General features: G+C 59.4%; 1 protein-coding gene across 2 annotated transcripts in view; it reads right to left on the bottom strand.

Annotated features, from left to right (window-relative positions):
* The window catches only part of NHERF2 (NHERF family PDZ scaffold protein 2), a 32093-nt gene extending 10082 nt beyond the window's left edge, over positions 1-22011 (bottom strand). The window contains exons 1-2 of one of the 2 annotated variants that reach the window (XM_027468929.3): positions 21698-22011; positions 17149-17406 (exon numbers count right to left, since the gene is read on the bottom strand). In XM_027468929.3, coding sequence (XP_027324730.1) covers positions 17149-17406; positions 21698-21907 — 468 coding nt within the window. In that variant the 5' untranslated portion in view covers positions 21908-22011. Of the gene's footprint in view, positions 1-17148; positions 17407-19515; positions 19645-21697 lie in introns of those variants that run through there. The other variant, XM_038186842.2, reaches the window with a different exon arrangement.
* Between the last annotated feature and the right edge of the window lie 3993 nt (positions 22012-26004).

Raw genomic sequence — 26004 nt, 5'->3', positions numbered from 1 at the left:
GGAGCTGCTTCAGAAATAGAAGCAGGTTTTCTTTTTTTTTTTTTTTTGGGTCTGTGGTTTAAGGAAAACATTCCCTGTGGCTGGGTTTGAAATTTGCATTAAAAGAAATGCTGCTCCCCTCCTGCTATTAGACCTCAGATATTTGTTTTCCAGATCGCATTTGCGGTACAATCTCTTACAACCTTTCATTTAAAATAAAGCAGCCAAGCAGAAATTTCCCCGACGTTCCCATCTTGTCCAGAAGGTGCTGTGAAAGACAGCTCCCAACACCCCTGTCCCTGGGTTTAATGCGGTGGGGAGCCCCCCTCCTGCATTGCTGTGGCCCCGAGCACAGCCGCCAGCTCAATGGGATGTAAATAAATATCCCGACAGAGCTCTCCTCGAGCTGTTTATGAAATACTCGAGCTGGCGGGGCTCACATCAGGCTGAGGAGTTCAGCGGATGGCTCCAGCATGACTACAGCCTCCTCTGAGTTGGGAAGGAGAATGCAAAAAGAGCCACGGAGCAATGAGATTGGCCCCGGTACTGGGATACACGCTGAGGACGGAGGTGGATGGGGAACTCACTTGGGTGCTTCTAGCCAAGATGCAGCTGGAACAGCTTAACCCCACGCCTGGGAAGAGACGAGGACGGAGGCGAGCAACCGAGGTCTTGGCAATGCCGCGGCTCCTCGGGGCCCCAGCGCCCAGCTCCTCAAGAAGCGCTCCCAGGCAGGAGCTGCCACTGGCAGTGCCCAGCGTGGGCACAGGGCTTGTGTGGGCTCCATGGGCTGCAGGGCCCCAGTGTTTACAAATATCAACTTTGCAATACAGCTTAAAAAAAAAATAAATCAAGGAGGGGGCTTGAAGAAAAGCCCCAGTGACCGCTGATACACACTGCAGCCCTCACAGCCTCATCAGCCTGAGCTTGCAGGGCGCATGGATGCTACCATGACAAGTTCTGGGAAAAAACAGACCATTTCCCACACGTTCCTGCCTGTGGAGATGCTCTCAGCATTAATGCCTCGATGCACACAGTGGTTCTCAAAAGGGAAAAGCCACCAGCACGGCACCCGCGGATCAATGGCGCACGGCTGAGCGCAGCCAGCCACCAGGACCCGCACACGGATCCTCTCGCTCTGCAGATTCAGCAAACTGTGTTTTCCCATGGCCTCAGTGCAGTTAGTTCACCCTCTGCAAACGCTTCCAGCTCGCCTCGTGGAGTTCTTCAACAGCCGGAGAAAACAGGAAATGATTCAACCACAGAGCGGGGTCAGCGTGTCGAGGGCCCGGCGCGACCCCAAGGGATGCACAGGGCTCAAAGCACTGGGAAAAGGGGCTGCCTCTCTCCGGAAGAAAGGAACACATCTAGCATCACCTACCTGGGCTTAGAAATGCAGGTTTTGAGCTATTTTACTCTTAGCCCATTTTTAGGGGGTCACAGACACATCGAGTGGCTCCCTGTGCGTGCCGTGCCAGCCAGCGGGGTGTCGCAGCCAGGCTCGGGGTCACCAAAATAAATCACACAGAAACCAGGCAGGAGAAGACAACTCCTGCAGCAGCTTTTTGGGGGTACCCAGCACCACATCCTGCACAGGCTTGTTCTGCTCTCACCAGCACATCCTGAATTCAAGGTCCTTGAACTCCACATCTTTCTTTAAGAAAGAAGCCCCAGTTCAGCCACAGCATCTGCTGCGAGCAGCGCACAGAAATCCTCGGGCAGAACTGCTCACCCCTCTGCAGAGATGATGCAGGGCTGTTAAACCTCCCAAATACCGTGGTCCTCAGCCGTTGGAACAAGCAGGTCTCTGATCTCAGCTCTGGAAAGCCCCTCTCTGGGACTCCACAAACACCGAAGATCCCCTTGCACTCAGATTTGAGCACATGCTTAAACACTTTGCACTTACGTGCTTTGTTGACACGGAGCCGCCGCTCCTCTTGCCAGCTCTGCTATTTATTTTCTTTACGACCTGTGCCAACGCTTCCCTGGTTCTGTTCTGGGAAGATATTTCCTGAGCTCCCAGGAGGAATTTCGCCTTTGTGAAACCCAAGCCCTCCGTCGAGGCGCTCCCCGCCGCGGCAGCGCGTTATCGGGGCTCCCTGGAACCCACCCGAGCTCAGAAGCCCCGGGGGGGCTGCGCGGTGCCTTCCCACCCCGCTCCCCGCAGCGCCCGCCAGGCTCCGCCGCCTTCCCACGCCACGGCCATAAGAGCCGGTTTGTGTGAGCTACACACACGTACAGGAGAGCCAACAAAAATTAACCGTGTATTTGTCCACTCGCACGCAACAAAGCGAGCTTTTTCCGAGGTATCCAGATCCCATGCCGCCCACTGACTGCACACAGGGGATTAACAGGCAATGGCAGGCTGTATTCCCCCCATGAGCATTACTCCACGTACACCCCCACGTATGTACAGATGTGTATGTGATCCTAAATACTGCATGGACACAAAGCCGTGGTGGTGCACCCCCGCTGGAGCCACCGCTTGAGGCAAATCGTCGTCATTTTGGAAGGGAAGAGGTTTTGGAAACACTATTCAAGCCGGCTCATTTAAAAAAAAAAAGCACAAACAAAATATGAAAGAACAATGAAACACTTAAAAAAAAAAAAAAAAAAAAAGAAAAAAAAGGTTGGGTGTTGCCAGTTCTCACCATCTCACTGCAGCTCCAGCACTGAGGCTGTCCCTGGAGGTTTGCAGTGCTGCAGCCAGTGGCCATGGCCCCGGGCTCAGTGCCACCACCGTGCGGGTCACTGTGGTGACCGGGACTCACGCACAGATCAGATCCCATTCCCCTTCCCATTCTGTACAGCTGGGTGCTTCAGCACACTCACCGCAGAGCCAGCACCATAAACACGACCAGCTCTGACTACCAAGAGGTTCCCATGCGGCTAAGGAGCAGGCAGCACCTCCCCGTGAGCAGAACCTGCCCTTTGAAGCGCCGATGCACCGCGGCGCAACAAGAGGAGAAGCTGGGAAAGGGGCCAAGGCGAGGAAACCGCTCTGCCAGGGCTGCCTGAACCCAAACCCTTGGCCCCAGGCTCCCTCCCGGCGCACACCGCAGCTCGGGGGCTTTGCTGGGTTCTGGTGCAGCTGAATCAGACCCAGCCAGGGCCGACAGAACCGCCCCGCCTGGCCGCGCTCCAGGCTGCGGATCACCCCGCGACACGTCAAGCTCTTCCGCCTCTGCTCCAGCCGAGCTGGAGAAAACACAGGCAGGAGCGTTCCTGCCTAATTTACATTGTTAACATATTTTCTTTCAAGTCGGCTCCCGTGGCGTTTCCTCTTCTTTTGCTTGGGGTTTTGCTCAGAAAACGGCTCCTCTGCTCGCTCCTTTCCTCTCAAAACCTGGGTGGCACAGGGGGACCCCTGCCCTCGGGATGCCCAGCGAGCAGCAGGGCACCGCACGGGGAGCACCGAGGGGTGGAAACCCAAGCAGGAAGGGGCTGGGGCCACAGCACCACCAGAACAACGGCCCCATTGACACCCGCCCGACACGGGCACCCTCCCTTGGCAGTAACAGTGACATCGGGAGCTGAGCCGCAGGCAGCCTTTAATTGCCACTATTATTACCACCGTTTCCAAAGGCTGCTGCCTTCGCTCAGCTGCGGGGACGCACGGAACTTCCCACAGATGCTCACTGCCCTGATTTGGGACGGGCAGGGGGATCCGCACGTCCCTGCCATGGAAACCTGCTGCCTGCTGTGCTTCAAGGATGAGGAGGCAACCTGCAGCCCCGCTCGCCGTGAGATGCAGGGGTTTGGGCTCGTGCCACAGCCGGGATTACTGCCTCCATTCACCGCCGTGCCAGCCATCCAACGCCTGCTACAGCGGGGCCAGTTTTCATTCCCCTTCCCCCAGGAATGACTCAAGTTTTCCCAGGAAAGCAGCACCAAGAAGGGGGCTATTGTAGCCTCGCATCCCCCAGGGCCTGAAGGACCTCGGTGACACCAAGGAGTAGGGAACCGAAGGAGCAGGGAACCGTGGGCAGGGCTGGGTGAGGGGGGACCACAAATGTCAAAGGCTCCCACAAGCAGCAGGAGCAGCGCAGGGCAGGCAGAGCCCCCCCGGGCTCCGTGCTGCAAAGAGGCAGCCGCTCACCCTCTGCCCTATTCCCAGCAGGGATTTGCTGCTCAGCTCTGGGAAACCCCAGCATGGGATGCTCTGGGGCTCCCTAAACCCCCGGACAGCCCCAGGGCCCCACCGGGATGCTGCGGCCCCCCAAAAACCATGGGGAAGGAGTGGGGGCTCCCGGTGAGCCTGCGGCCGCACGCATTTCACCCAGCTCCAACCCACAGCTCGGAGACAGCCAGAGCCAAACGCGGCTTCAGCTCCAGATGTTGGTGAAAAGCTATAAATAACGAGGGGGAAGGGGAGGCCGGGCTGGCGGGACAGCAGTCCCACGGAAACTCCAGCAGATGTTCCCCCTCCTCGCAGCCCCGGGGAGGAGCTGGGGGTGATGCGGGAAGGATTTGGGGGAGGAAGGCGGCGTTTCCAGCACCCAGAGGTGCCCCAGCCACACGGTTAAATTTAGAGGTTCTTATTTAGAGGTTTTGCAGCAGCCCTGGTGCTGCTGCAGGAGCCAGGATTCCTGCTCCCCTCTCCCAGGCCAGGAATAACCCCTGGGGCAGGAGCAGCTCAGCCTCCACACAGTAAACAAGCTGCTTCCATTTCTGCACAGCCACAACCCTAATTACCACCCTGCTCGCTACCCAGAGAGGTGCTCTGGCTTAGACACCAGCAGTCAAAAAGAGAAAAGCTCACTTCATTCTTCCAATAAAGCCCTGGCAGTTTGACTGACAGTTGCTCTTAAAACTTGCTTTTTTTTTTTCCAAGCATCTTCTCGGCACCAGCAGCCGCTGCCACCACGTCACGACAGTCAGAGAAAGTTTGGAGCGTTCCCCAGGGATAAACAGCAACTGCAGCAGCACTCACGGCAATCAGCACCCTGATGGAAAAGGAGGAGTGAAAACACTGAAAGAACACCTGGCAGAGCCTGCGATCACCCCAGACTGTGCCGGGTTGGCTCAGCTCCCCCAGCAGCTCTGGGAGGAGCAGGGAGGAGAAGGGATGCACGATGCTGCAGCACCCCGACCCACAGCAATGGCAGAGGGCAGTCAAAACCCCAAAAACGCTCCGGCACTGGCACCCAAAATCAGCCAGCTGCCACCACGCAACCTGAGCATCCCAAGGACAATGAGATGGAGCAGCGGGACCCCAGGACGTGGCAGCCCCCTCCCTGCCTTGTGACCCCCGCCAGGCTCCCTGCTGCTGTCACAGCCCCGACCTCACAGCTTGGTTGTCACCGACCCGAAGCACCAGCACCTCCACTGCCAGACCCGAACGTGAGGCCCAAACTGCTTTAGGGTATTCAAATTGCTTCCATCATTCCAATTGCTTCTATTATTCAAATTCCTCCAGCTGGGTTGGAACAACAGAAACATCAAAAAACTATACATATATATTAAATATATATATTTTTTTAAAGGGCAGAAGCCATGAAAGATTTGTGCTTTTCCTCCAGGGCTCCAGCACTCTCCCCACACAGCCCTGCAGCAGCCAGGCGCTGTGCCCTTGCTCTGGGAACACCCAAATCCTGATGGCTGTGGTCCGGGTGCTGAGCACACACACAGGGCACGGCGCTGCCTGGATGTGTCCCGCTTTCTCCGCCAAGGCGCAGCACAAAGGGAGCAAACGAGGATCACAGGCAAGCTCAGAGACAGCAAAGTGATTCCAATTAGCAGTGGAAAGCATCCAGCCCGGGTACTCAGCAGGACCTACAGCCAAGCTGCAGCTGATATGGTAATTTGGATATTTTCAGCGAGCGAGGTTTTAGCTCATCGGGTCTACTGCAGGAAACAAAGCGTGAGGTTGGAGTGGGGACAGCTGCAAACCCCCATCGGGTAACACTCCCCATCGGGTAACGTGCCCTGTGCCTGCCAGCCTGGGCCCTGCCAGCTCTCGAGAGCAGAAACTGTGCCAAAAAGCTGCGCTTCCTCAAGAGCAGCGGGTGCCCTGCCAGGATCAGCCCCAAGCCCAGCAGCAACGCGCTCTGCATCACCCCAAACCATGCACCGAGGCACCCAGGTACCCCCTGAGCCCATGCACCCAGCTCACCCCTTCCATGCGTTATGGGATGCAAACCTCACGTGAGAGCAGGGCAGCGCCAGGCTGCAACAGAGCCAAGCCTTAGCCACAGCCCCTCAGACCCCACCAGAGGCTGTCATCCCAAAACCACTTGGCAGGAGAGAACACAGGATGCAAAAGGTGTGGAGAAGCAGCAGAGCCGCTCTCCGTGCTCCCCAGCACCGTGCCACGGTGTGACAGAGACCCCCAAGCACCACGGAGCCTCTCGGGACGTGCTGCAGCAGGACCGTGCCCTGCCTGGTGCCCCCCAGCGAGGGCCACACACCCTGGGCATGGCCCCCCCAGGCAGGACAGGGCACCTGCCCCATGCAGACACCGCCACGAGTCACGCACCCAGCCCGACCCCACGGGATCCCGCTGCTCCCCGCCACCCAGCAGTGGTGCCAAGCACTGCGATCTCCGTGTCATTTCTCAGGAATCCCCCAGCTGGGGAATTTCTCAGCGAGAGGCTGCAAAAGCCAGCCTTTTTTGCTTTTCTTTTTTTTTTTTTTTTTCCCCTCCTCCCTCCTCTGCTGGCGTTCAGGCAGCCAGGGAAGCTCGCTCTCCCCAGCGCACGCATTCCCAACCCCTGCAGGGCTGCAGCCAGGCCCAGCACCACGCGCTTTGGCTGGAGCAGGGGAGCAGCTGGCCCCGGCGGCGCAGGGAAACGGAGGGAGGCAGGGCAGGAGAGAGAGAGAGAGAGAGGGAGAGGGAGAGAAAACGCCACGTGCATGTGTTTGCTTTCAGAGAGACAACTTTTCCAGCGCGATCTGCCAAGGGAACTCGCAGCCGGGAAGCCGGCGTGCAGGGGGGGAGCAGCTCTAGGAGGACACGGGGCAGCAACGCAGATCCTCGTGGGCTGGGGTTTGTCCACAAGGAAAAACACGGGATCTGCCTGCTGGAAGCAGAGGCAGCCCACAAAGCCCGAGGGAGCTGCTTGCCTGGAGGTGGGAGGGAAGGAGGCGAGGTGGTCGCTGCGTGCAGGGCTCCAGCTGCTGGGAAGGGGGAAATGGGCTTCCCACGCCCACCACGAACCTCTCCGGGGTGAGGGAAGGGAATGCTGCTGGACCACGGGGAGGCAGAGACCAGGAACAGCCTCCCAGGGGCAGGGGGCTCCCATGGAGCTGCCCCAGCCCCCAGGGGGATGTGCCCTGTCCCAAAGCAGTGGCACCACTGCCAGCCTTGGCGGCACGTCCCGGCGTCCCCAGCACCTCTCCAAGGGCAAACCCTAGAGCCCAAGTCACAGCTCCTCTGCCAGGCAGGGCTTGGAGCACACCCTGCACGTGAGCTCGAGCTTGCTTACAGCGAGCCTACAGCCCCTGAGCCCAGGACAGCAGGGGCTCCGGCCAGAGCCACCCCTAGAAAACCATGAACCAGGCGGTATCAGCCTGCCCTTTGGACTCCTCAGCTTCTCGCCGAGGCCAAGCCTTGAGCAATCACCAAATAACTCATTAATACCAGCCCCCTTAACTGCCTTCATTAATCCCAGCCACCAGCAGGAGCCCAAGAACCCGGCCGTGCCAACCCAGCCGTGCCAGCTTTGGGCTCCCGCTGCAGTGGGGTCACCAGGTGCCACCACGAGGTCCCCAGCCCCACACCAGCACCTGCGGTGACCTCCACCACCACTGCCCCATGGTGACCAGCTTGGCACCGTGGCTGCTCAGGGGACCCCTCCTGGGGACAGGGACACTCCATGCAATGCACCAGGGAGCCCCAGGGGCTCATTGAGATGGAAGTGGCACCACGTAGGGCAGGCAGTGATCCATATCCCATGGGGCCAGCACCAGCCTCCTAAAGCCCCCAGGAGCTGCCTGGGGAGCCTGACTTCCTGAGGCAGGGAGCAGTTGTGAGCAGACCAGTAAATAACCCACAGCCCTGCAGAAAGCAGGCTGATGGCTGAGCTGTGGGACACGGGATGGGAGAACCCGAGAGCCCCCAGTCCCTGCCCCAAGCCCACCCACACTCCCCAGCCCTGAAGGAAAAGGCAAAGGTGGGTCACGGGGACTACTGTAGACTTGCAGAGCCCAAAAAAGCACACGCAAAGAGGCAGAGATCCCCCAAGCGATCACAGGAGCCCTTTGGGGTTGTCCCCTCCGCTCTGCCACCCTAACACGGGGGTGGTGGATGCGAAGGAGCTGGGCAGGACGAGCTGGTGCCACGGGCTCACGGTCACACTGCACATTGCCGTGTGCCTCCCAGCAGTGCCCCCCGCCACGGGGACACATCCACACCCCCCCGGCATGGGGACACGTCCACACCTCCCTGCCCGGCCCCCACCAGTGAGTGGGGCAGGGAGAACAGGCGCTGCTCTGTGTGCCCACCGCGCCGGGGAGCACTGGGGAGCGGGGAAGTTCAATAGTTTACTACCAATATTTGTCTTGGCTGGGCAGCACAGCTTTCGGGAGGAAACGGGGCGGGGGGAGGGCTCCCAACATCCTCTGCATTCCTTGTAATGAAAGTAAAGGCAGCGCTGTGGCACCCATGCCTGGGGTTAGCTAAATGTGAGGCCTTTTTTTTTATTTCAAGGCCCTGCAATAAAATATCCAGGGGGGAAACTTTCAGCGAGCAGAAGGGAGGAGTGAGGCACCTCTCTCCTGGCCCTCAATGGGACATGCAAACTACCCCCACCTCCCAAAGCCCTGCAACTCAAAGCTTTTATACAAAATCTGCCCTGGACACACCACCTAGAGCTGATGGTTCCACCGGAGGCTCTCCTTCACATCTGTAACTCAGCCTCTTTCCAAAATGCCAGTGCCAGCTCCATCCCATAACCCTGCTGGAAATCACGGGATCAGACCAGGACCTGATGCACTGAGGAACAGAGCTGCTTCCCACCCAGCTGCAGCGCCCAGCTCAAAATCCACAGATTTTTAAACCCAGCTCCCCAAAACGGGATGGCTGCAGACACCCCTTGCTTGCTGCAGGAAGCCACGCGTTTATCTCCACCGGGGTGGCCAAACATCACAGCCGTGCTGGGGCAGATAAGGGCAGCGCTGGCAAAGCCCCACGTAGAGGCTGGCGGTGCCAGGCACATGCAATGGGGGCACAGGGAACCCCCCCGATAACCGCTGGAGCCAGCGCAGGGCTCCGGCTGCAGGTGCCGATAACCCCAGGGGAGGTGAACACGCAGCCAGGCGCTCTCGGCACCCCGGTGTTTGCCCAAAGGAGTCCTGGGCTGGCAGAGAGAGGGGTCTGGGTGCCAGGAAGGCCCAGCAGCTGCTGCAAGGTTTTATTCCTGCTTTTGGGCTGCCCCGAGCACCCCTCAGCACAAGGCAGGTCTCCTGTGCACCCCATCCCTGGGGCAGACCCAGCCCCGATGTCAATGCAAGCCCTGTCCTCATAAACGGCTTCCAGACAAGAGCGGGGAACTTTTCCAGGCAAAGCAGACTGTTCATCCTTCTTAGAACTAATTAGGGCTCGTCTTAATTAAATCCCGCTAACCATGAACAACCGCAGGGCCAGAATTAACTGCTTTACCTGGGATGCCCTCTGGCCGCTCATGCAGGATGGGCAGCCTGCAGCGAGCACTACAGACGGGGAGCGCTGCCCGTGCTGGGCACAGGGGGCAAGGTGGGAGCAGCCAGGGTTTGGCCAAGGTGACCGAAGCCCCACAAATCAGACCCAGCACCCAGGGGATGGCACGGCCACATCCCCATCCCTGGTGGCCACAGAGCACCTCGGGGCAGGAGGTTAACCCGCAGGGCAGCGAGCGGGGATTAGCCCGCCCGCCGCCTTTTGTGCCACTCATTTCTTTAAGGGGATTAGTCCCTGTAAATCCATAAGAGGGTTTAATGACATAACACCACGGGGACTCCTCCGGGTCCCTGCAGGCAGCGAGCTTTGCCTAACGGGATTTGCAGCAGGCAGCACTAAGGCCTGTTATCCTGACCCCACCAATTCGCTGCTGCCCCCGTGCCCTGTTCCCTTCACCCACCCACTTCCAGATGCTTTCCCACAGGTATTCACAGTGGCAGCAGCAGCACAAGCCCCAGGGCAGCGCAGGGCACAGCTCAGTGCCATGTCCCTGTGGGGGGACAGAGCCCCAAAGCCACTGCTGCAGCACCAGCACCCGTAGGGAGGGAGTCTCCTTCCCCTTATGGATAAAGCTACTTTCAGTTTGGCTTTCCCAGAGCCACTGCTGACAGATACCTACAGTTACTCGTAACAGACTTGTGCAAGGATTTAGTGGGAAGAGAGATATTTGGCCAAAAAAACACAGCTCCAAGTCTGGTCACGGTTTAAGCGTACGCAGCAGTCGAACCAAAACACTCAGGAGCGCAAGCAAGAGCGGCAATGAAATTAAATTACAACATGGAACTTGCCAGAAATAATTATGTCTACAAGTTGGGTTTTAATTCCTTATTTATAGAAACCTGTGGACCTGGAGAAGCCCTTTACTGATTAAGAGTTTAATTTTCTCGCTCATATCCCTGCCTGGAGCCTCCCGAGACCACCGCCTGTAAAACCTCCACACCTAGAGACAGAGCCAAGGACTGGGAGCCAAACCTGGCTCTCTTCAGACCTTATTTTAGTGTGCCAAGCTCTCCTGTAATGCTGGGCGAGCCGCTCAACCTCTCAGTCTCCCTGCCCAAAGAGCAGGAAAGACACGTATGGAGCGAGGCAACGCCACAGCCATTGCCACAGCCATCGCATCTCACTTGCGTGCTGTTACAGCTGCAATCAGTGCGGGGATACTGCCTTGCGGATTAAAGAGAGCTCTTTAAAAGCTCGTTTGGAAGCCGCGTGTGCCTGCCCGACAGCTGGAAGCCGCGGCCCCTTCCAGCCCAGGAATGTGCCGTGAAGGCGGTGCGCTCACCGCACGCTCGCTCCGTGTGCTCCCACTCCCTGCGAGCACCTTACCCTGTGCCAGAGCTGCCCCACGCCTGCTGGCACCTTCAGTCCTTGGCCATTTTTCAGTCCCTGGCCATTTTTCAGCCCCCCACACTGGCTCTGCCCAAGGCATCGCCCACAGCAGCACCATGGCTGGAGCCAAGCGCCTCGAGGCCCAGCCACTTCGCACAGGGCACCAGGCACAATGCTGGGTAGAGACAACTGGAACCATGCGGTTCCCATATTAATTTGGGTCTTGGGAATAAAGAACACAAAACAAAGCCACATTGTTTTAAGGTGAGAAAGCTAAAGCACTCAACACTTCAGAGCTTTACAGAAACAAAAGCATTTTCTTATGAAAACTGACATTTTTGCACCTGAAAACAAACTCATCACAAAAACCATCCTCCCCCCCCAAAAAAAAAAGTTTGACCCAGAGTTTTCCAACCCTGTGGCTGAAGCCACCCACGGCTGCTGCATCCCATCACAGCCACCCCGCAGGAGCTGCAGCCCAGCCCCACGACAGGAGCACGAGCAACGCGCCAGGACGCAGCAAAGTCACGGCGGAGGCGCTGTGCAGCTGCCAGGGCACACGCAGAAGGTCCAGATCCTGCCAGATGATTTTTAATTTATTTGAAAGCATTTAATATTTGTACTATTGAACAGAACCATTAAACGGCTGGCGCGGAGCCCGCGAGGAGCAGGGCTGTTATTAAAGCAAGCTGCTCGAGCGCATCCCTGCGAGCAGAGGGGGGCCGGGGCTGGTTGCACCAGAGCAAGCTGCAGTTTGAACTGCTCCCAGTAACGCTGGGGTTTTTAAATCACTTTGGAGGAAAGCTTTTGATTACCCAGGGATGCAGAAAGGAGCATTATCAGCTGCAGTTCATCCTCTCGAATGCAGCGGGGTCACATCTCTCAGTGTCAGTGCCACCACTCTGCAGCCTGGCATGCTACCACCACCCACCGAGAGGTGGCAGGTCCCCAGGGGTGACCCCGCTGTCCCCTCACTGTTGAGGCCAGGCATCCCTCAGGAGCACGTGGCCCCAGGAACAAAGACCCTTGGCAGGGCGCAGCTCCTCCTGATGCTAATCTGCCTCCCGCTCCCTTCCACTTGCTTTGTGTTTCACTAAAAATATCCCACGGAGGAAGTTTCTGCTGCGGGGTGGATGCTCTCCTCCAGGGAGGGGCTTCCTGCACCACCCCACATGAAAACACCCCCCGGTGAGCTCCTCGCCGGGCCCCGCTGCCCCACCAAGCTGCAGGGGGGCTCCTGTTCCTCCCTTCCCTCGGTCCCACAGCCCAGCTGCAGACCCGGGGTCGTTTGGGTGCTGGGACACAAGCACAGCCAGCAGGAAAGGAAGCATCTGACATCCAAATGTGTGCCCCCAAATCCTCCATCTGTGAGAGACCAGGGTGCAGAGCCAGGGCTGACCCTGCCAAAGTGCAGCACGGAGAGCATCACACTGCCATCTGCACCTTGGGGTGCTGGGGAGTGCCCCCAGGACAGGAGGAGCAGGATGAGGCTCAGACCCCTGCTGAGAGCTGTGAGTGCTGCAGCGCTGCGGGGTCATCAAATCGGGGCTCCAGCAAATCCCACTGCACAGGCCATATTGCTACACCTGCCCAAAACTGATACCAAAACAAATAAAAAGTTGACAGACCACTGATACACAAGGGGGGGGAGCAGACTTGGAGGCACAGGGCTAGGACTGCCCTGCCTGCAGCAAGGCAACGGGGCCAGAGCCTCCCCAAACAGCACAGACCCCGAGATGCTGCACAGCCCTGCACCACGGAGAGCTGCAAGAAACGCATCCAGCTCCCGAAAAGGCACTCCACAAAAACACAGCTTTCAGCCCACTCCTTTTACCAAAGCCCCAGTGCTCAGAACCATCATGGAAAAGCAGCCTGAAAAATGTGATTATTTGTGCACATTTGCCCCATCCCCATCTCCAAGGCGCTGCAGCTGCTCCCGTGCCCCCCGCGCTGTCCTCGCACCAAGTCCACCCAGCCCCGCGACACTCGATGCCGGCGAGCCCGGCGCTATCAATAATGCAGCGGGGTCAGCGCCAGCGCGGGGCCACCGGCTTCCCCGCAGCTCAGCTGCACGCCAGCCTCTGCCTCTCGGATGGGATTAGCACGCTAATCCCAAAAGAAAGCCCAGCTTCAGCTCCTTGGGCTGGGCTCCAGCCGCAACAGAGCCCTTTGCCCATCCCCTGCACCCCTGGGTGCTGCCTCCCTGCCTCCTTTTGTGGAATTTTCTCTTCTCCAGCATGGGCCGGGGGAGCTGTGCTCCCATCCCAGACCCTCGGATGGACACAGCAGAGCAGCACCCAGCTGCTGTGGGCATCGCTGGGCAGCAGCTCCAGTGCAGAAAGGGCTTCACAAAGGTTTTTAGAGGAAAAAAAAGACAAGGTGGATATATGCCTGCTTTTTCAGCCAGGGTGGTGGCATACACAGCCACATTGGAGAGGTTTATCTAAGCCTTGACCCATGCCTCAGCCCCAAACAGGGGAACCAGGGACTCGTCCTGCTGTCCCTCTGGTCACAGCCAGCCCCTGGGGACCCAGGGAGCACAGGTTGCTGCAGGGAAGTGCTTTAGTTTAAGCCAAAAATTTATTTATTTTTTTTAAATTGCATAATTACTGCAGACATTTCTGCTCATGTTAGGTTTTATTACATCTCTGTGGTTATTCTACAAGCCCTAAATTTTGGGCCTCAACTGAGCTGGCAAAGCTCTCCGAAAACATCTGTCCCGAGTTATTCCTCTTCCAGCGCTCCGGCAGAAAGCTGGCGGCAGGAGATGTTGCAATGCGGAGTTTTATTTGCAGCAGAAACAAAAGTTCTTGTGCCTGACCCAAACAGAAGGGTAAATATTTACTGCCCCATGTCAGCGCTGCCCCACACCTGCGGGTCCCCGAGCCCACGCGCTCAGCCCTGCTCCTCCAGGACACGGCGCAGCCGTCCCCAGGTCCCCGCTGCTGAGTGTGGGATGGGCCCGTGGCACGCACCAGGCTCAGCTCAGCGCCTGCTCGCTGTCACAAAGGGCCCCCCAGGGGGGTTGCCCATTTTCCTGCTCGCTTCATGGCTTGCGGTTCTTGCCAGGCTCAGGCGGGGGCCAGACAAAACCCAGGCACTGATTCCCCCCCATGTTAAAGTTCCCGGCAGAGGAGAACAGGCTGCTTGAATCCAGAAGCTAAACAAGATGCAGGCTCAGTTTCCAAAAGATAAGTGATTGTTGTCACAGCCCCTTCGCATCCCCAGCCCCCAAATCGTGCTTTGGTATGACCAGAACAACACAGGAACTGCATCACCCCGAACACCTCTCCAGGGCCTTGTTCTTGTTTCTCCTGCAAACACAGCTGGAGCACGGCGAGGCAGCAAGTCCCAACAGGAGCAAACCCCCCAGGACGCTGCTAACGAGCACATTGTGGCTAAAACAGGGACCTAGGCTCTGCTGTGCAGCGTCCCCCAGGGAGCAGCAGGGTGAGCTGAACCATGGGCAGCCCCAGCCCCCATCTGCCCATGCCCCACAGCACACGGGCAGCCCGAGCATTTCACACCACCACCAACTGCGCCGTCCCAAAGGCACCTTGGCAATAAAAGCAGCTCAGAGGAACGCAGCCCCCGACGCACCTGAACAGCCCGAGCAGAGCCGGGAGCTGCCCTCCACCACAGCGTGCCCGCTGCCTCCAAAATCCCATGAGCCCTGGGAACAAGGGGACACGAGGACAAGGAAGCCCAGGGACAAGGAAGCAGCACCAGCACGGCACATTCGTGGGGCTCAGCCCTTCTGTCAGCACGGCTCAGCCTGGGTCACACCTCACCTCCCCACAGCTTTGTTTGCCTGCAGGGCAGATTGCATTGCAGAGCCAAGGCAGGCATTTTGAAAACAAGCCTTTCAGAATATTTGGGTACTCAGAAGTGTCCCCTCCAGCACGGGGGACACAAACCGGGCTCAGAGCAGCAGGACGGGGCCACGCAGACCCCGCTCCCAGAGCCACCAAGTCCCCGGGTGCCGGGGACAGCAGCGCTCCGATGGGCGCACACTGCTGGCAGCCAGCCCTGCTCTCAGGGCAGGCAGCCTGATTTTAAATACACGCTGAATTATTCATCGTGCTACAGTGCTTGCTGGAGGCACAGGGGCCTGGACACCGGGTCGCTGCCGGGGTGCACGTTAACCTCAATGCCCAGAGCCACCGCCACTTCTCACCCTGAAGGGGAAGGCGGCAGCGGGGGGGGCTGGCAGGGCTCTGCCCACTGCATCGCCCCCCCACTGCCCACAGCTCGGCCACCCCGTGCTGCCAGATTTCCCTCCTCGTTCTTCCAGTTGCTCCTTGCTTTAGGCTGCACTGATCAACCTGGCCTCGCATAAAGCAAAGCTGCAGCTTTTACACAAACAAATGTCACCAGCGCAGCCCCATCCTGCCCCAAGCATCAGCCCTGGCCCCCACAGCAGCAGGTCGAGGCCGTGGGCCTGCAGGAGAAGCAGAGCTGCCACCTCTCCTTCCCTGAGCACCTCCAGGGAAGGACACAGAAGCACCAGCCCAGGCCCAGCTTCTCCTGGTGCTGCTGAGCCCAGCTCCTGGCCCCTGCCAGATGTGGTTTAGGGGTCTCTAATGGGATCCCAGCTGCCACGGCCCCACAGCAGGCCCATCAGCCTGCCCCAAACCCAGCATCAGAGGGGCAGCTCTGCCTTGAAGCAGGCAGGACAAGGCCCAGCAGGGCCCCACAAGGCAAAGCCACTGCGGGTCCCTTTGTCCAGCTGGGGCACTGCATCTGCTGCATGGCCCCAAATGCAGCCCCATGCTGTGTGCTCCCCCTGGCCGTGTCCCATAGGCGCCCCCCCACCTCGCACCCCAGCCCGCTCGGCTCTCCCTGTCCCACCCTCTCCTTGGAGGGAGCTGAAACCCAAAGGCCGGAAAGGACCGGCCCGTTCCCCGCGCCCGACTTCCCGTCAGCACAAACTGCTGGATTTCACCCAGCTACAGAAACAGAGACAGGATAGGAAACCCCCCAGCCCGGGAAGCCGTGCCCAGCCGCTCCCACCGCGGCCCCACTCCCCCCAGACCCCTTCCCTTCCCTCTGGCTGTCCCGGGGGAGCACACAAGCCCCCACGGCGCTGACCTCCATCCTCACCCCAAACTTCCAACAACCCCACAGCACACAGCCTCCAGCCCATCCTCCCCAGGCAGGGCAGCCCCCCCAGGGCAGGCACACCCCTGTGGGACAAAGGCAGCCCTGAAAGGAAGGGCTGCAGGCAAGACCCCCCCAGACCCACATCTCCGTGCCTCCTGCCCCCCTGCCATCACACTTCCACGGGGGGGATTTCCTCAGCTGGGGGGGCTCCTGAGGCCATGAAGCTGCTGGAGCTGAATTTAGGAGCAGGGAAAGGCTTGCTCCAAGCAGAGCCCCCCCCAGCCGGTGGCAGGAGGGCTCGCACAGCCCCAGCTGCAGGTTTCACCCCCAATTGAGTGGGGTGGGCGCAGGATGGGGCCAGCCAGCTGCACGGCGGTGGCTGTGATGTCTCGGTCCCACGCTGCTCCTGCCACGCTCGCACCCCGAGCGAGGAGGGCGCCGGGCCGAGCACGCTGCCTATCTGCGAGTGCAAGGCTGCGCCGTCACCGCCAGCCCAGCCCCAGCAGGGGAGCCAGCCATGGAAACTGGACATCTTCCACCTCAAATTCTTTCCTTTTTGGAAAGGAGCTTACCAATAAAAGGCACTTACTGCAGAATCGCAGCCCAGACCCAGGCCACTTGAAAAAGAGCTAATTTCCTTCCTATTTAAAGCAAAAAAAGCTGAGAACACGTTCGACCAGATGTTCCCTCCCTCCTAGAAATAACAGAGGCAAAAGGGGCAGCTCCACCAAGCCCCGGGTCCGTGCTGCCTGTCCCCATGGGCCGGGGACACAGACCTCAGCCAGACCCCATGGGACACTCGCCCCCAGGGCTGGGGGACCCCCCCAGACCCTCTGCAGCCCCTGTGACCCTCCAGGAGTGCAGGGAGGGAGAGGCCAGCACAGCACCAACAGCTGATGCTGCTTCAAGCAGAGCAGATGAGGCCATGGGGCAGCTCACCCACAGCTCCAGGACACACAGCAGGGTCCCCAGACCCAACAACCACATCCAGAAGGTTTTTCTCATGGGAAGCAAACCGTGCTCGTCCCAGGGCAGAAATATCCTGCCACCCAGCCCCGCCAGCCCTGCGCTGCGCTCACCTTCCTGCTGCCGTGCGAGGAGAAGCTGTGCGAGTGCCGCTGGAGGCTGCCCCCGCTCAGGTCCAGCTGCGGCTTCCAGACCTCCCCGTTGTCGCTGCCCACCGACTTGGTGGGCGAGACGCCAGAGCCCAGCAGGACCCCGCTGTGCACCATCTCCTCCGTGCACGTCAGGCGCAGGCTGCACAGGTACTCGTCCGTCTCCTTGTCCACCACCAGCAGGCGAGTCTCTGTCTCCACGGCTTTGATGCGCTGCACGACCTGCAAGGGAGGGAAAGAAGTGAGCAGAAACCCAGGGAGCCCCCCCCAGCTAGGGCAGGAGCTGCACCCGAGGACCCCCAGCCTTGCAGCTTGGACCCCCAGTCCTTGAAGCCCCTGCAACTTCAGCCTTGCTACCACCTCTGTGGATGATGGGGACAGGGGCAGATCTTTGGAAGGGCCAGGATGGCACATCTGCAGCCCCTGGTGACAAGTGACAACTCCTTCCAGCCCAACCCAAGGGACAAATCTGCCCAGGGCAGCTGCACGCACATCGCCTGGTGTCACCCCTCTGCCCAGAGGCCACACTGGGCACCAAGCATCACAGGTCCTGCTCCCTGCCTTTGTCCCTTGGAGGGGGAGCACGATCTGTCCCACTACACAACCTGCCCACACACCCCCTTCCCTTTATCTGGGGCTTCCTTCTGCCCCGAAACCCAGGGGCACAGCGGAGAGCCAGAATCCCCAAGGAGGCACCGTGAAGCAGCGCACACACACGCGGTGCCCCAGTTGCTTTGCGAGGCTCTCCCCTCCCCAGGAGGATTCACAAAAGAAACAATCTGATCTGCATTCATCCTCTCCTGCGCTACCGGACAGCGGAGATAAGAGAAACCAGCACCAGGAGCTGGGCCCGTCCCTGCTGGTATCCAGCTCCAGGCCCTGCTGAATAGGGGCCATTGTCCTCACACAGCCTCGCCTTTTTTTTTTTTTCTTCATTTTTTTGTGACTGCAGCTCCTCTGAAAGGAGCTGGCGGTGTCAGCCCAGCGGGGAGGAAGGGGAGAGCCGGGCAGTTCGCACGTGGGAAAGTGGAGAGCTGCTCAGCAGCCCCGGAGGAGCCGAATCTGGCACGTGAGGGGCACAGCGCAAACCGAGGACATGAGCAAGGGGCAGAGAAAACCTCCGGGACTCCCTGTCAGTAGCCTCAGAGCTCTGATGGGGCAAACACCTCCTCCTCCCTGCATGGCCTTCATCCCAGGGATGAGGATGGGTCCTGATGCTGCTCAGCCGCTGTCCCCAGCTGCAGGGGGCCGCTGGCCACCGCTCGCTGCCCCACAGCCCCACACGGCCCCAGCAGTGCTGGGAAAGCCCCGAAGCAGTGCAGGCTTCCTCACAGTGCTCCTGCTCTGATCTAGGTCATGCTGGCCAGACACGCTGCAACCGCCAAGGTTAGAAGTGACAAATGAGCCTAATGTGCAATTAGCCAGCATTTATTTACTCCCCTGCAAGCTCCATTCAAGGTCAACAGACCCGGTATCTGCAAATGAAAAAAAAAAAAACAACCAAGAGGAAATTTATAGACTGCAGACAAGGCTGCCTGTCCTCCACGAACCAACGAAGCCCTCCAGCCCTGCGCCAGGCGGCAGCTTGCCCAGGGCTCCCATCCATAACCAGCCTGAAGGGTGCTTCTCCGCCGAGCCCCAGAAAATCCATCTGCTCCTTTTCACATCTATTTATACGCGGCATCAGGCGACGCTGCTGACACCGGCAAGGCAGCGCCTGAGCGGAGCCACTTCTCCAGGAGGGGATCCGGGAGCAGGCAGCCAGCAGCACGCTGTGGCAGGAGAGGCAGCACCAGGGAGCTCCGTGGGGCTGGGAGCGGGGCCGGTCCCTGCAAGCACCACGTGCGGGGGAACTGCAGGTGCCAGAGCGCGTTCCTCAGAGCTGCTGCACAGAGCAAAGCGTTCTCCTTTTGGAAAGCCCCAGCGCTGCTGCTGCAGCTCAAGCACTGCACAAGCTGCACCACGCTCTGCTGCAGTCAGCACTGGGGGGCTCACAACACAAGACACCCCCAGAGAGCTCCCAAACCCTTCCAAACCAGCTGCAACCTCATGACAGCAGAAGAGAGAGAGAGCAGAAGCGCCCTGAGACACTGCAGGTGCCGTAACGCACTGGCTATGGCACAGTGGCCCAGCTGCCCCCCAGCTCCACATGGGCACAGCAGCAGTGGAAGCAGCATCCTCCCAGCCCCGCTCTGGCTGTGCTGGGACACAGAGCAGGCACAAATCCCCTCCCTCCATGCCAGAAGGCCTTGCCATGATGAGCCAGCTGGGCAGCAAGGTGCTTTGGAGATGGAGCAGAGCAGCAACCAGGTGCAGAGCCCAGTAACCTACCCGCCTCCGAGCCATGGCCACCACCTCACTCGCAGCTTTTCTGAAGGCAACTCAGCCTCCCCGACACATCCGGACCTTCCCAGAGCTGCTCCCAGCCCCACATCCTCCGCGGCTCCACCCAGACCAGCTCCCACCCCGGCTGCACCAGCACCAGCCTGGCAGAGCCCGCTGGGCCTGTCCACTCCAGCAAACCCCAGCTGGCTGGGAAGGAGACCCACAGAGATGGCACAGTTCCCCCTCCTGCTCTGGGTGTGATGCCTCCACCCTCACACAGCTCTTACATCCCCATGGGGGACCTGGAGGCTTTCTTGCACCACCTTTTAACAGCACCACTTGGTCATCTTTGCGCTCACCTTGCTGGTGCAGACACTTGTAGAAGGGGGGCTGGGCACAGCTCTGCTCACCCGCCGGGAGGAGGCAAGCGAGCAGCCCGGACACGGTTCTCATCCCAGATGGGAACAGGACGCCCTGAGAACACGTCCTGCCTTCGCTCCTTGGGGAAGGCCATGGAAACAGAGCACAGACGCAAATATCATCAAGTTCAGCCCGAAACATAGTTGCACCACATAGCAAGGCCTTGTGTGCTCCTGGCTCCCTCCTGACACAGCTTCAGATGCGCTTGGAGAAGCGCCCAGCCAAGGAAGGACAGGGACTGTAACAGCACCAGGAGAGGCCATGGCGAGCCTGGCTGCTCTCAGCCATCCACAGGAGCCAACATTTAACCACCACATCACCCACCTGCCTCCACGCTCAGGCATTGATGACCCCGCAGTGGGAGCACTTCAGGACAGCGAGCTCCATGACAGCCCGGGTGGGATGCTCCATCCATACTCCATCCCATCCCACCCCACAGCAGGCTCAATCCTGCCTCTGCCAGCTGGAAATGGAAGAAGGAAAATCTCTCCATTTCACTTTACCTACAAGCCCCCCTGCACGTTTCAGGGACACGTGCCGCTGTCTTGGTGCTATCGCTCACTCCCCAGCATCCGATTTTCAGCAGGGAGCTCTGCTGGCTTCCAGTGGGGGACAGCAGCCCAGCTCTCTGCCCAGCTAGATCAAAGACATGGATCCTCCTTCAGTCACATTCAAGACAAACATCAACTTTTACACAGCTGGCTGAGATCATCAAAACAAGCTAAATTAGCATGAGAGACCCCAAAGCCCACAGAGAGGAGCTCAAAGAGCTTTCCTGGAGTCACCAGGACTGGCCATGATGCCCCGGAGGGCTCTGCCTTGCCCTGAGCACACCAACATCCATGCCAGCAGGGGAAACCCAGAACCCACACACCCCCAAAACACCACCGGGGCTGCAGCCTGCACCAGCCACATCCCTGCTTGGCCCCGATAAAGCTCCAGCAGCGGGTGCCAGGCGCGTGCCTTAAGTTACTACAACACTACACCCCGCAGAGCCCTGCAGGCCACGAGGCAGATGGGGGCACTGGGTGCTGTGCCCCTGCAAGGGACAGCGGCTCCAGCCAGCCCGGAGCAGCCCCAAGCTCCCCGCCTGTTTTCTGGACAGGGCTGTTTAACAAACACGAGTTTTGATTTTATAAACAGAAAAGGACAAGGCCTGAAGCACGCAGCTTCTGCAGCAGAGCTGGGAAGCAGCTCGCTTGGATCCCCCCCAGCTGCGGCCACGGTCTCCCCCCAGATATTATTCCCCTACCAGCCCTATCTCACTTAAGCCACCCCAACTGCTGAACGCCTGCAGAGCTTTATCAGTAGATTTGGAGGCATCCTCGCCCGCTCCGTGCTGCAGAAGGAGCTTGCCCAAAGTGGCCGAGGGAACGCGGAGCAGAGCCGGAAACACAGCCCGGCTCCCCCGGCTGCTTTTCGCCAAGGATTGCATAACGCAGCGGTGCCCAACCGTGCCCCAGCACCTTCACCTTCCCCCCCCTCGCCCACCCGACGGGCTGCTGGCACCCCTACCCCAGCCCTACATGGCACAGGCACGGCACAGCCCCCCTGCTGCTCCGGGGGGGGCGAGAGGCTGCATCCCCTCAGCAGATGTAGCCCGGCACCGGGGGGCACCCAGCGCGCCCCAACCCCCCGGGACCCTCCCTTGGGGACATTTGGGGAGCCCTCCCCCTCTCCTCCCGACCCAACCCGTTCACGGAGGCCAGCACGGGGGTGGGTGCTGGGTTTAGGGGGTGGGTGGGTCGCGGGGGTCCCGTGCCCGGACCTGGTGGTGCGTCTCCTGCTCCACGTTGAGCCCGTTCACCTCCACGACGCGGTCCCCGGCGCGCAGCCCCGCCGCCTCGGCGGGGGAGCCGGGCTCCACTTTGCGGATGAACTGCCCGCTTTTGCCCTTCTCGCCGTGCAGGTGGAAGCCGTAGCCGTTCTCCCCTTTCAGCATGTGGCACAGCCGCGGTTTCAGCTGGTCCTTGGCCATGGCCGGGCCGGCGGAGCGGAGCGGAACGGAGCGGGGCGGGGGCGGCCGCGGGGCCCTTTTTATGCGCGGCGCGGGGCGGGCGCGGGGCGGCGGGGAGCGGAGGGGCGGGACGGGGCCGGCAGCGGGGCCGGGGCCGGCTCGGGGGCTGGGGTTTGGGCTGGGATTGGGATCGGGGCTGGGATTGGGGCCGGGGCTGGGGCTCTGCGCAGCGCGGCCATGCTGCGCGCTGCCCGCGGCGCCGGGAGCAAGGCGGGCGGGGAGGGGACGGCCACCGGGAACGGGGACGGGGACGGGCGGGGAGAGGCGGAGCCGGAGCTGGGGACGGGGATGGGAACGGGGACGGAGCGGGCGGAGCCGGGAACGGAGCTGGACGGAACCGGTGGAGCCCCCCGGGGCCGATGGAGCGGGGGCGCACGGAGCGGGGATGCCCGGGGGGCGCATGGAGCGGAGCCGCCTGGGGCTGCTGGGGGCTGAGCGGGACCCCCCGGGGCTGAGCGGGATCCCCCGGGGCTGAGCGGGACCCCCCGGGGCTGCTGGGGGCTGAGCGGACCCCCCAGGACTCTGCTCCGGTCCCCCTTGCCCCCACCCTCGGCTCAGCACAGAGCCCCCGGGCTGCAGGGAGCGGGACCCCCGAGGGGCCAGGGCCGGAGCCCCGCAGCCCAGCCCGGCCCCGCAGTCGCCCCTCTGCCCTCCAGCCCTGCGAGGAGCACCCCGACACGGGAGGGAAGCTGGAGCTGAGCCCCTGAGCCTGAGCTGCTGGGGGAGCTGGGCAGGATGCAGCCCGGCCACTGTGCCCACCCTGCCACAGCCCTGACTGTGGGGAGATGCAGAGCTCTTTGGGGGCATCTCTGATCCAGCCAGTCCGGCACATGTGGAGCTGCCCACTGATGTGGGCATCCCTTCATGTGAAGGAGCTCAGAAATGGGGTGCTCAGCTCCATGCTGAGGACCAGCCCCAGGGCCAGCTGCCACAGGCATGTCCTTCCCATGTCCCATTCGCCTCTGTTTCTGCAGAGCACTGAGGTGTCCCCCGGTGATGTCCCCAACTTGGTACACGTGTAACTTCTGGCAAATGTTTTGTGTCCCCCAAATACCAGGCCACAGGGATGGGGGTTATGAGCTTGCAGGCCTGCAGCTCCGTGAGCAGCATTTCTGGCAGGACAGCCTCTTGCTGCAGCCCCCATGCCTGGCTGAGCAGCCGTCCAGGTCCCCCTGTGGAACACGCTTTGCTCTGGTGGAAAACAGAGATTCCCATCTTTGCCCCTTCGCATCCCTGATCTTCATTTCCTTGAAATCTGCAAGGAGGAAATGACCCAGATTAGTTGTCCCAGAGCTGGTGCTGCCGTGTCATGTTCCCAGCTCACAGGTTTTCTAGCTCTCCTCCGTGGCATTTCTCCCGCCCCAACTGCTTTCCTAGCAGATTTTTATAGAGCTGAAGCAAACGCAGTGGCCAGCTTGAGGTGGTAAATAGAACTCTCCAGAGGTGAATATTGAGTTGCTTTTAATTTGCAGTCTGCTTAAAATAAAATAAAATGAAATAAAGACTTCCACTAAAGTTCTGCATGAAACTGCAAGGTGTTGGACCCAAAAAGATGCTTGCTGACGTGTCTGCACTGCTATCCTGGAAAAAAAAAGGCATTGCTGTTCTCTCCGGGACTTCCCACCCCCGTTTCCTACAGGCAGCGCGGGCAGCGGGGTGGTGCACAAGGAGGGGCAGCTGTCACTGGGCGCAGACCCTCGGGACCCCCGGTGGGGGCACAGCCCCCCAGGAGCTCTGGGATCTGTGGCCGAGGTCTCGGTGCCGGCCCCACACCGCCAGGTTTGCTCCCTGCAGCGCTGCAGAAGCGCCGAGCCCTGCGCAAAGCCTGCGGTGACATGAGAGGAGGCCGGCGAGTCGGGGAACTCAGAGACCATTTCATTTGCTGTATAACATAACTACTCCCCTGAGCCTCTTTGTGGAGTCCTGAAGCTTTTTTTTTTATCAGGCTAGAGGAGTGCGAATAATTGATTTTTCCACTCAGTGGCCAAACCAAAAAACTGGAGGGAGGGGGAGAGGAGAAGGAATTGTTTCAAGTTTATTTGAACAAAAAAGTTATTCTTTTTATTCAGCGCAATAAAAGCACAAGTGAGAAAATCTTTTGGGTGGTCAGACAGAACATTTTAACCCTTTGGGGCATTTTTTTTTAAGTGTTGGTGGCTTGTAAAGTAAAAAGGGGGGGAAATATCATTTCAAAGAGCTGAAAACAGAATGCTTGCATTTTCCCAAAATGCTTATTTTTTAACTTAAATATTTTCTAAAGTATGACCTGAATTTGTCGACATTTTTCAAACTCATCATCCCCAAAAGGCATCCAGCTTCATGGAAAGCAGTTGGAAAGAACCTGAAACCACGTTGTGCAAGTCTTCACCCTCGCACGGTACAAACCCCCCCAGTTCTTGGTGTAAGCTTGCCGCTTCCCAAGCCACAGCCACCCATTTGTGGCCCATCAGAGCCAAAAAGAGGGGAGACCATGGGGGGGTTCCCGCACCTTCTGGTACCACAGAGCCCTGATTAGACTCAGCAGACACCTCACGGATGATTTTCCCTTCCACATACCTCTCTGGGTGTTGATTCATGCCAATAGCTACATCCTAATTGGGCTCACCTGAAAGCTGGGGAAGTTTTCGGGACCCGTGTGCTAATTGACCTGGGAGGGTCTGAGGCTCCTGGTTTGACACCTGCCTGTAATTCATCCCTGCGTGAAGCCGTGGCACGGGGTCACACCTGTGTGCCAACGCTGTTTGCTTTCGGCCTGGCAGGTTGTGTAACCTCCTCAAAACACACACACACGCTCCAAAAGTTTCACAACGGCAGAAATGCGGGCGGACGGGCAGGCTCCCCGCGCTGGAGGAGCGGCGGATCTCTAAGGCTCATAGCTTAAGGCCTGCCTTATATTCACAACGTGGCAAAAAATCGGCTGCTCAACCCGAGCCTGCTCCTGCTGGCTCATTTTGAGCTGGTGGAAGGGCGATCGGATGGGGGTGGAGGGAGTTTTTCCAAGGCTGGTGATGGAGAGGGAGGGCTTGTGCAATGTGCCGCCTCGCTTTCTCCAGGTCTCTGTGTGTGGCACTATTGAGCCGTAAACAATTTCCAGGTGAGATTTATGGGGATAGCAGAATTAATCATCGGGAGGATTAATAACACGCCTTGTGGGTTGCAAAAGTCCGGGCAGCTCAGCTCAGCTGTGCTGCCGGGAGCTGGGGGTGCCTGTTTCACAGGCTGGCAGATAGGAATCTGCCCGAGCCCTTTGTTATTTGCAACCAGATAACAGAGCTGTGGGTGCTGTGCCAGACGGCACTTGGCATCGTGCAGGGACCTGGTTGCTGACAGCCCATCCCAGTCCGAAGAATACCTGTGTGTGTCTGCTGCAGAACATGGAAAATACCAACTAGTGTTCCCAGGAAGATATCCGTCACTCTCCCCACTTGTTTGCCCCTATCATTCCAGCACTCTAAAAAGGAAAATTGGGCACTGACATTTCCAGCCAGGGCCATGAATGCCCACAGGTGGGTCCCAGACCCTCACTCAAGGCTGTGCACTCCCTGGATTCAGCGAGTCCGTCGGGATGCCCGCTGCCTCTCCCAGATGCTTGCAATTACCACCCTGCTCAATTCAGTCCAGCACCAGAGACAACAGGCTCTGCTAGCAAGTAATTAGCCCTGTTCATTTTATTAAATAGCCAGGGCAGCATGCTAATTGCATGCTTTGCTTCAGGCTCAGTAAATCGGAACTGCAAGTGGATGTAAGAGAGAGCAGCACCGAGCCCTCCAGCGGGCTCTGGAACACCCATTCCTGGGAGCACCCATCCCTGGGAGCTTCCACCCCAAGAGCTTCTACCCCAGGAGCACCCACCCCATGGGCACCCATTCCCGGGTGCACCCATCCCCAGAGCACCCACCCCGGGCGAGGCTGGTTCCGGAGCAGTGCCGGTGCCCACGTCTGCGGAAATAGCAGCGTGGCCGGGGGGGAACTCCCCGGGCAGGAATGCATCCATAAGGTCACTGCTGGGCCCAGCCAGGCTGGCAGTGCTGCTGCTGGATGAAAAAGTCATCATTCAG

This window comes from Anas platyrhynchos, chromosome 15, assembly GCF_047663525.1.
Source record: "Anas platyrhynchos isolate ZD024472 breed Pekin duck chromosome 15, IASCAAS_PekinDuck_T2T, whole genome shotgun sequence".
In the NCBI taxonomy this organism is placed as follows: Eukaryota; Metazoa; Chordata; class Aves; order Anseriformes; family Anatidae; genus Anas; species Anas platyrhynchos.
This window is presented reverse-complemented; position numbering and strand designations above follow the sequence as displayed.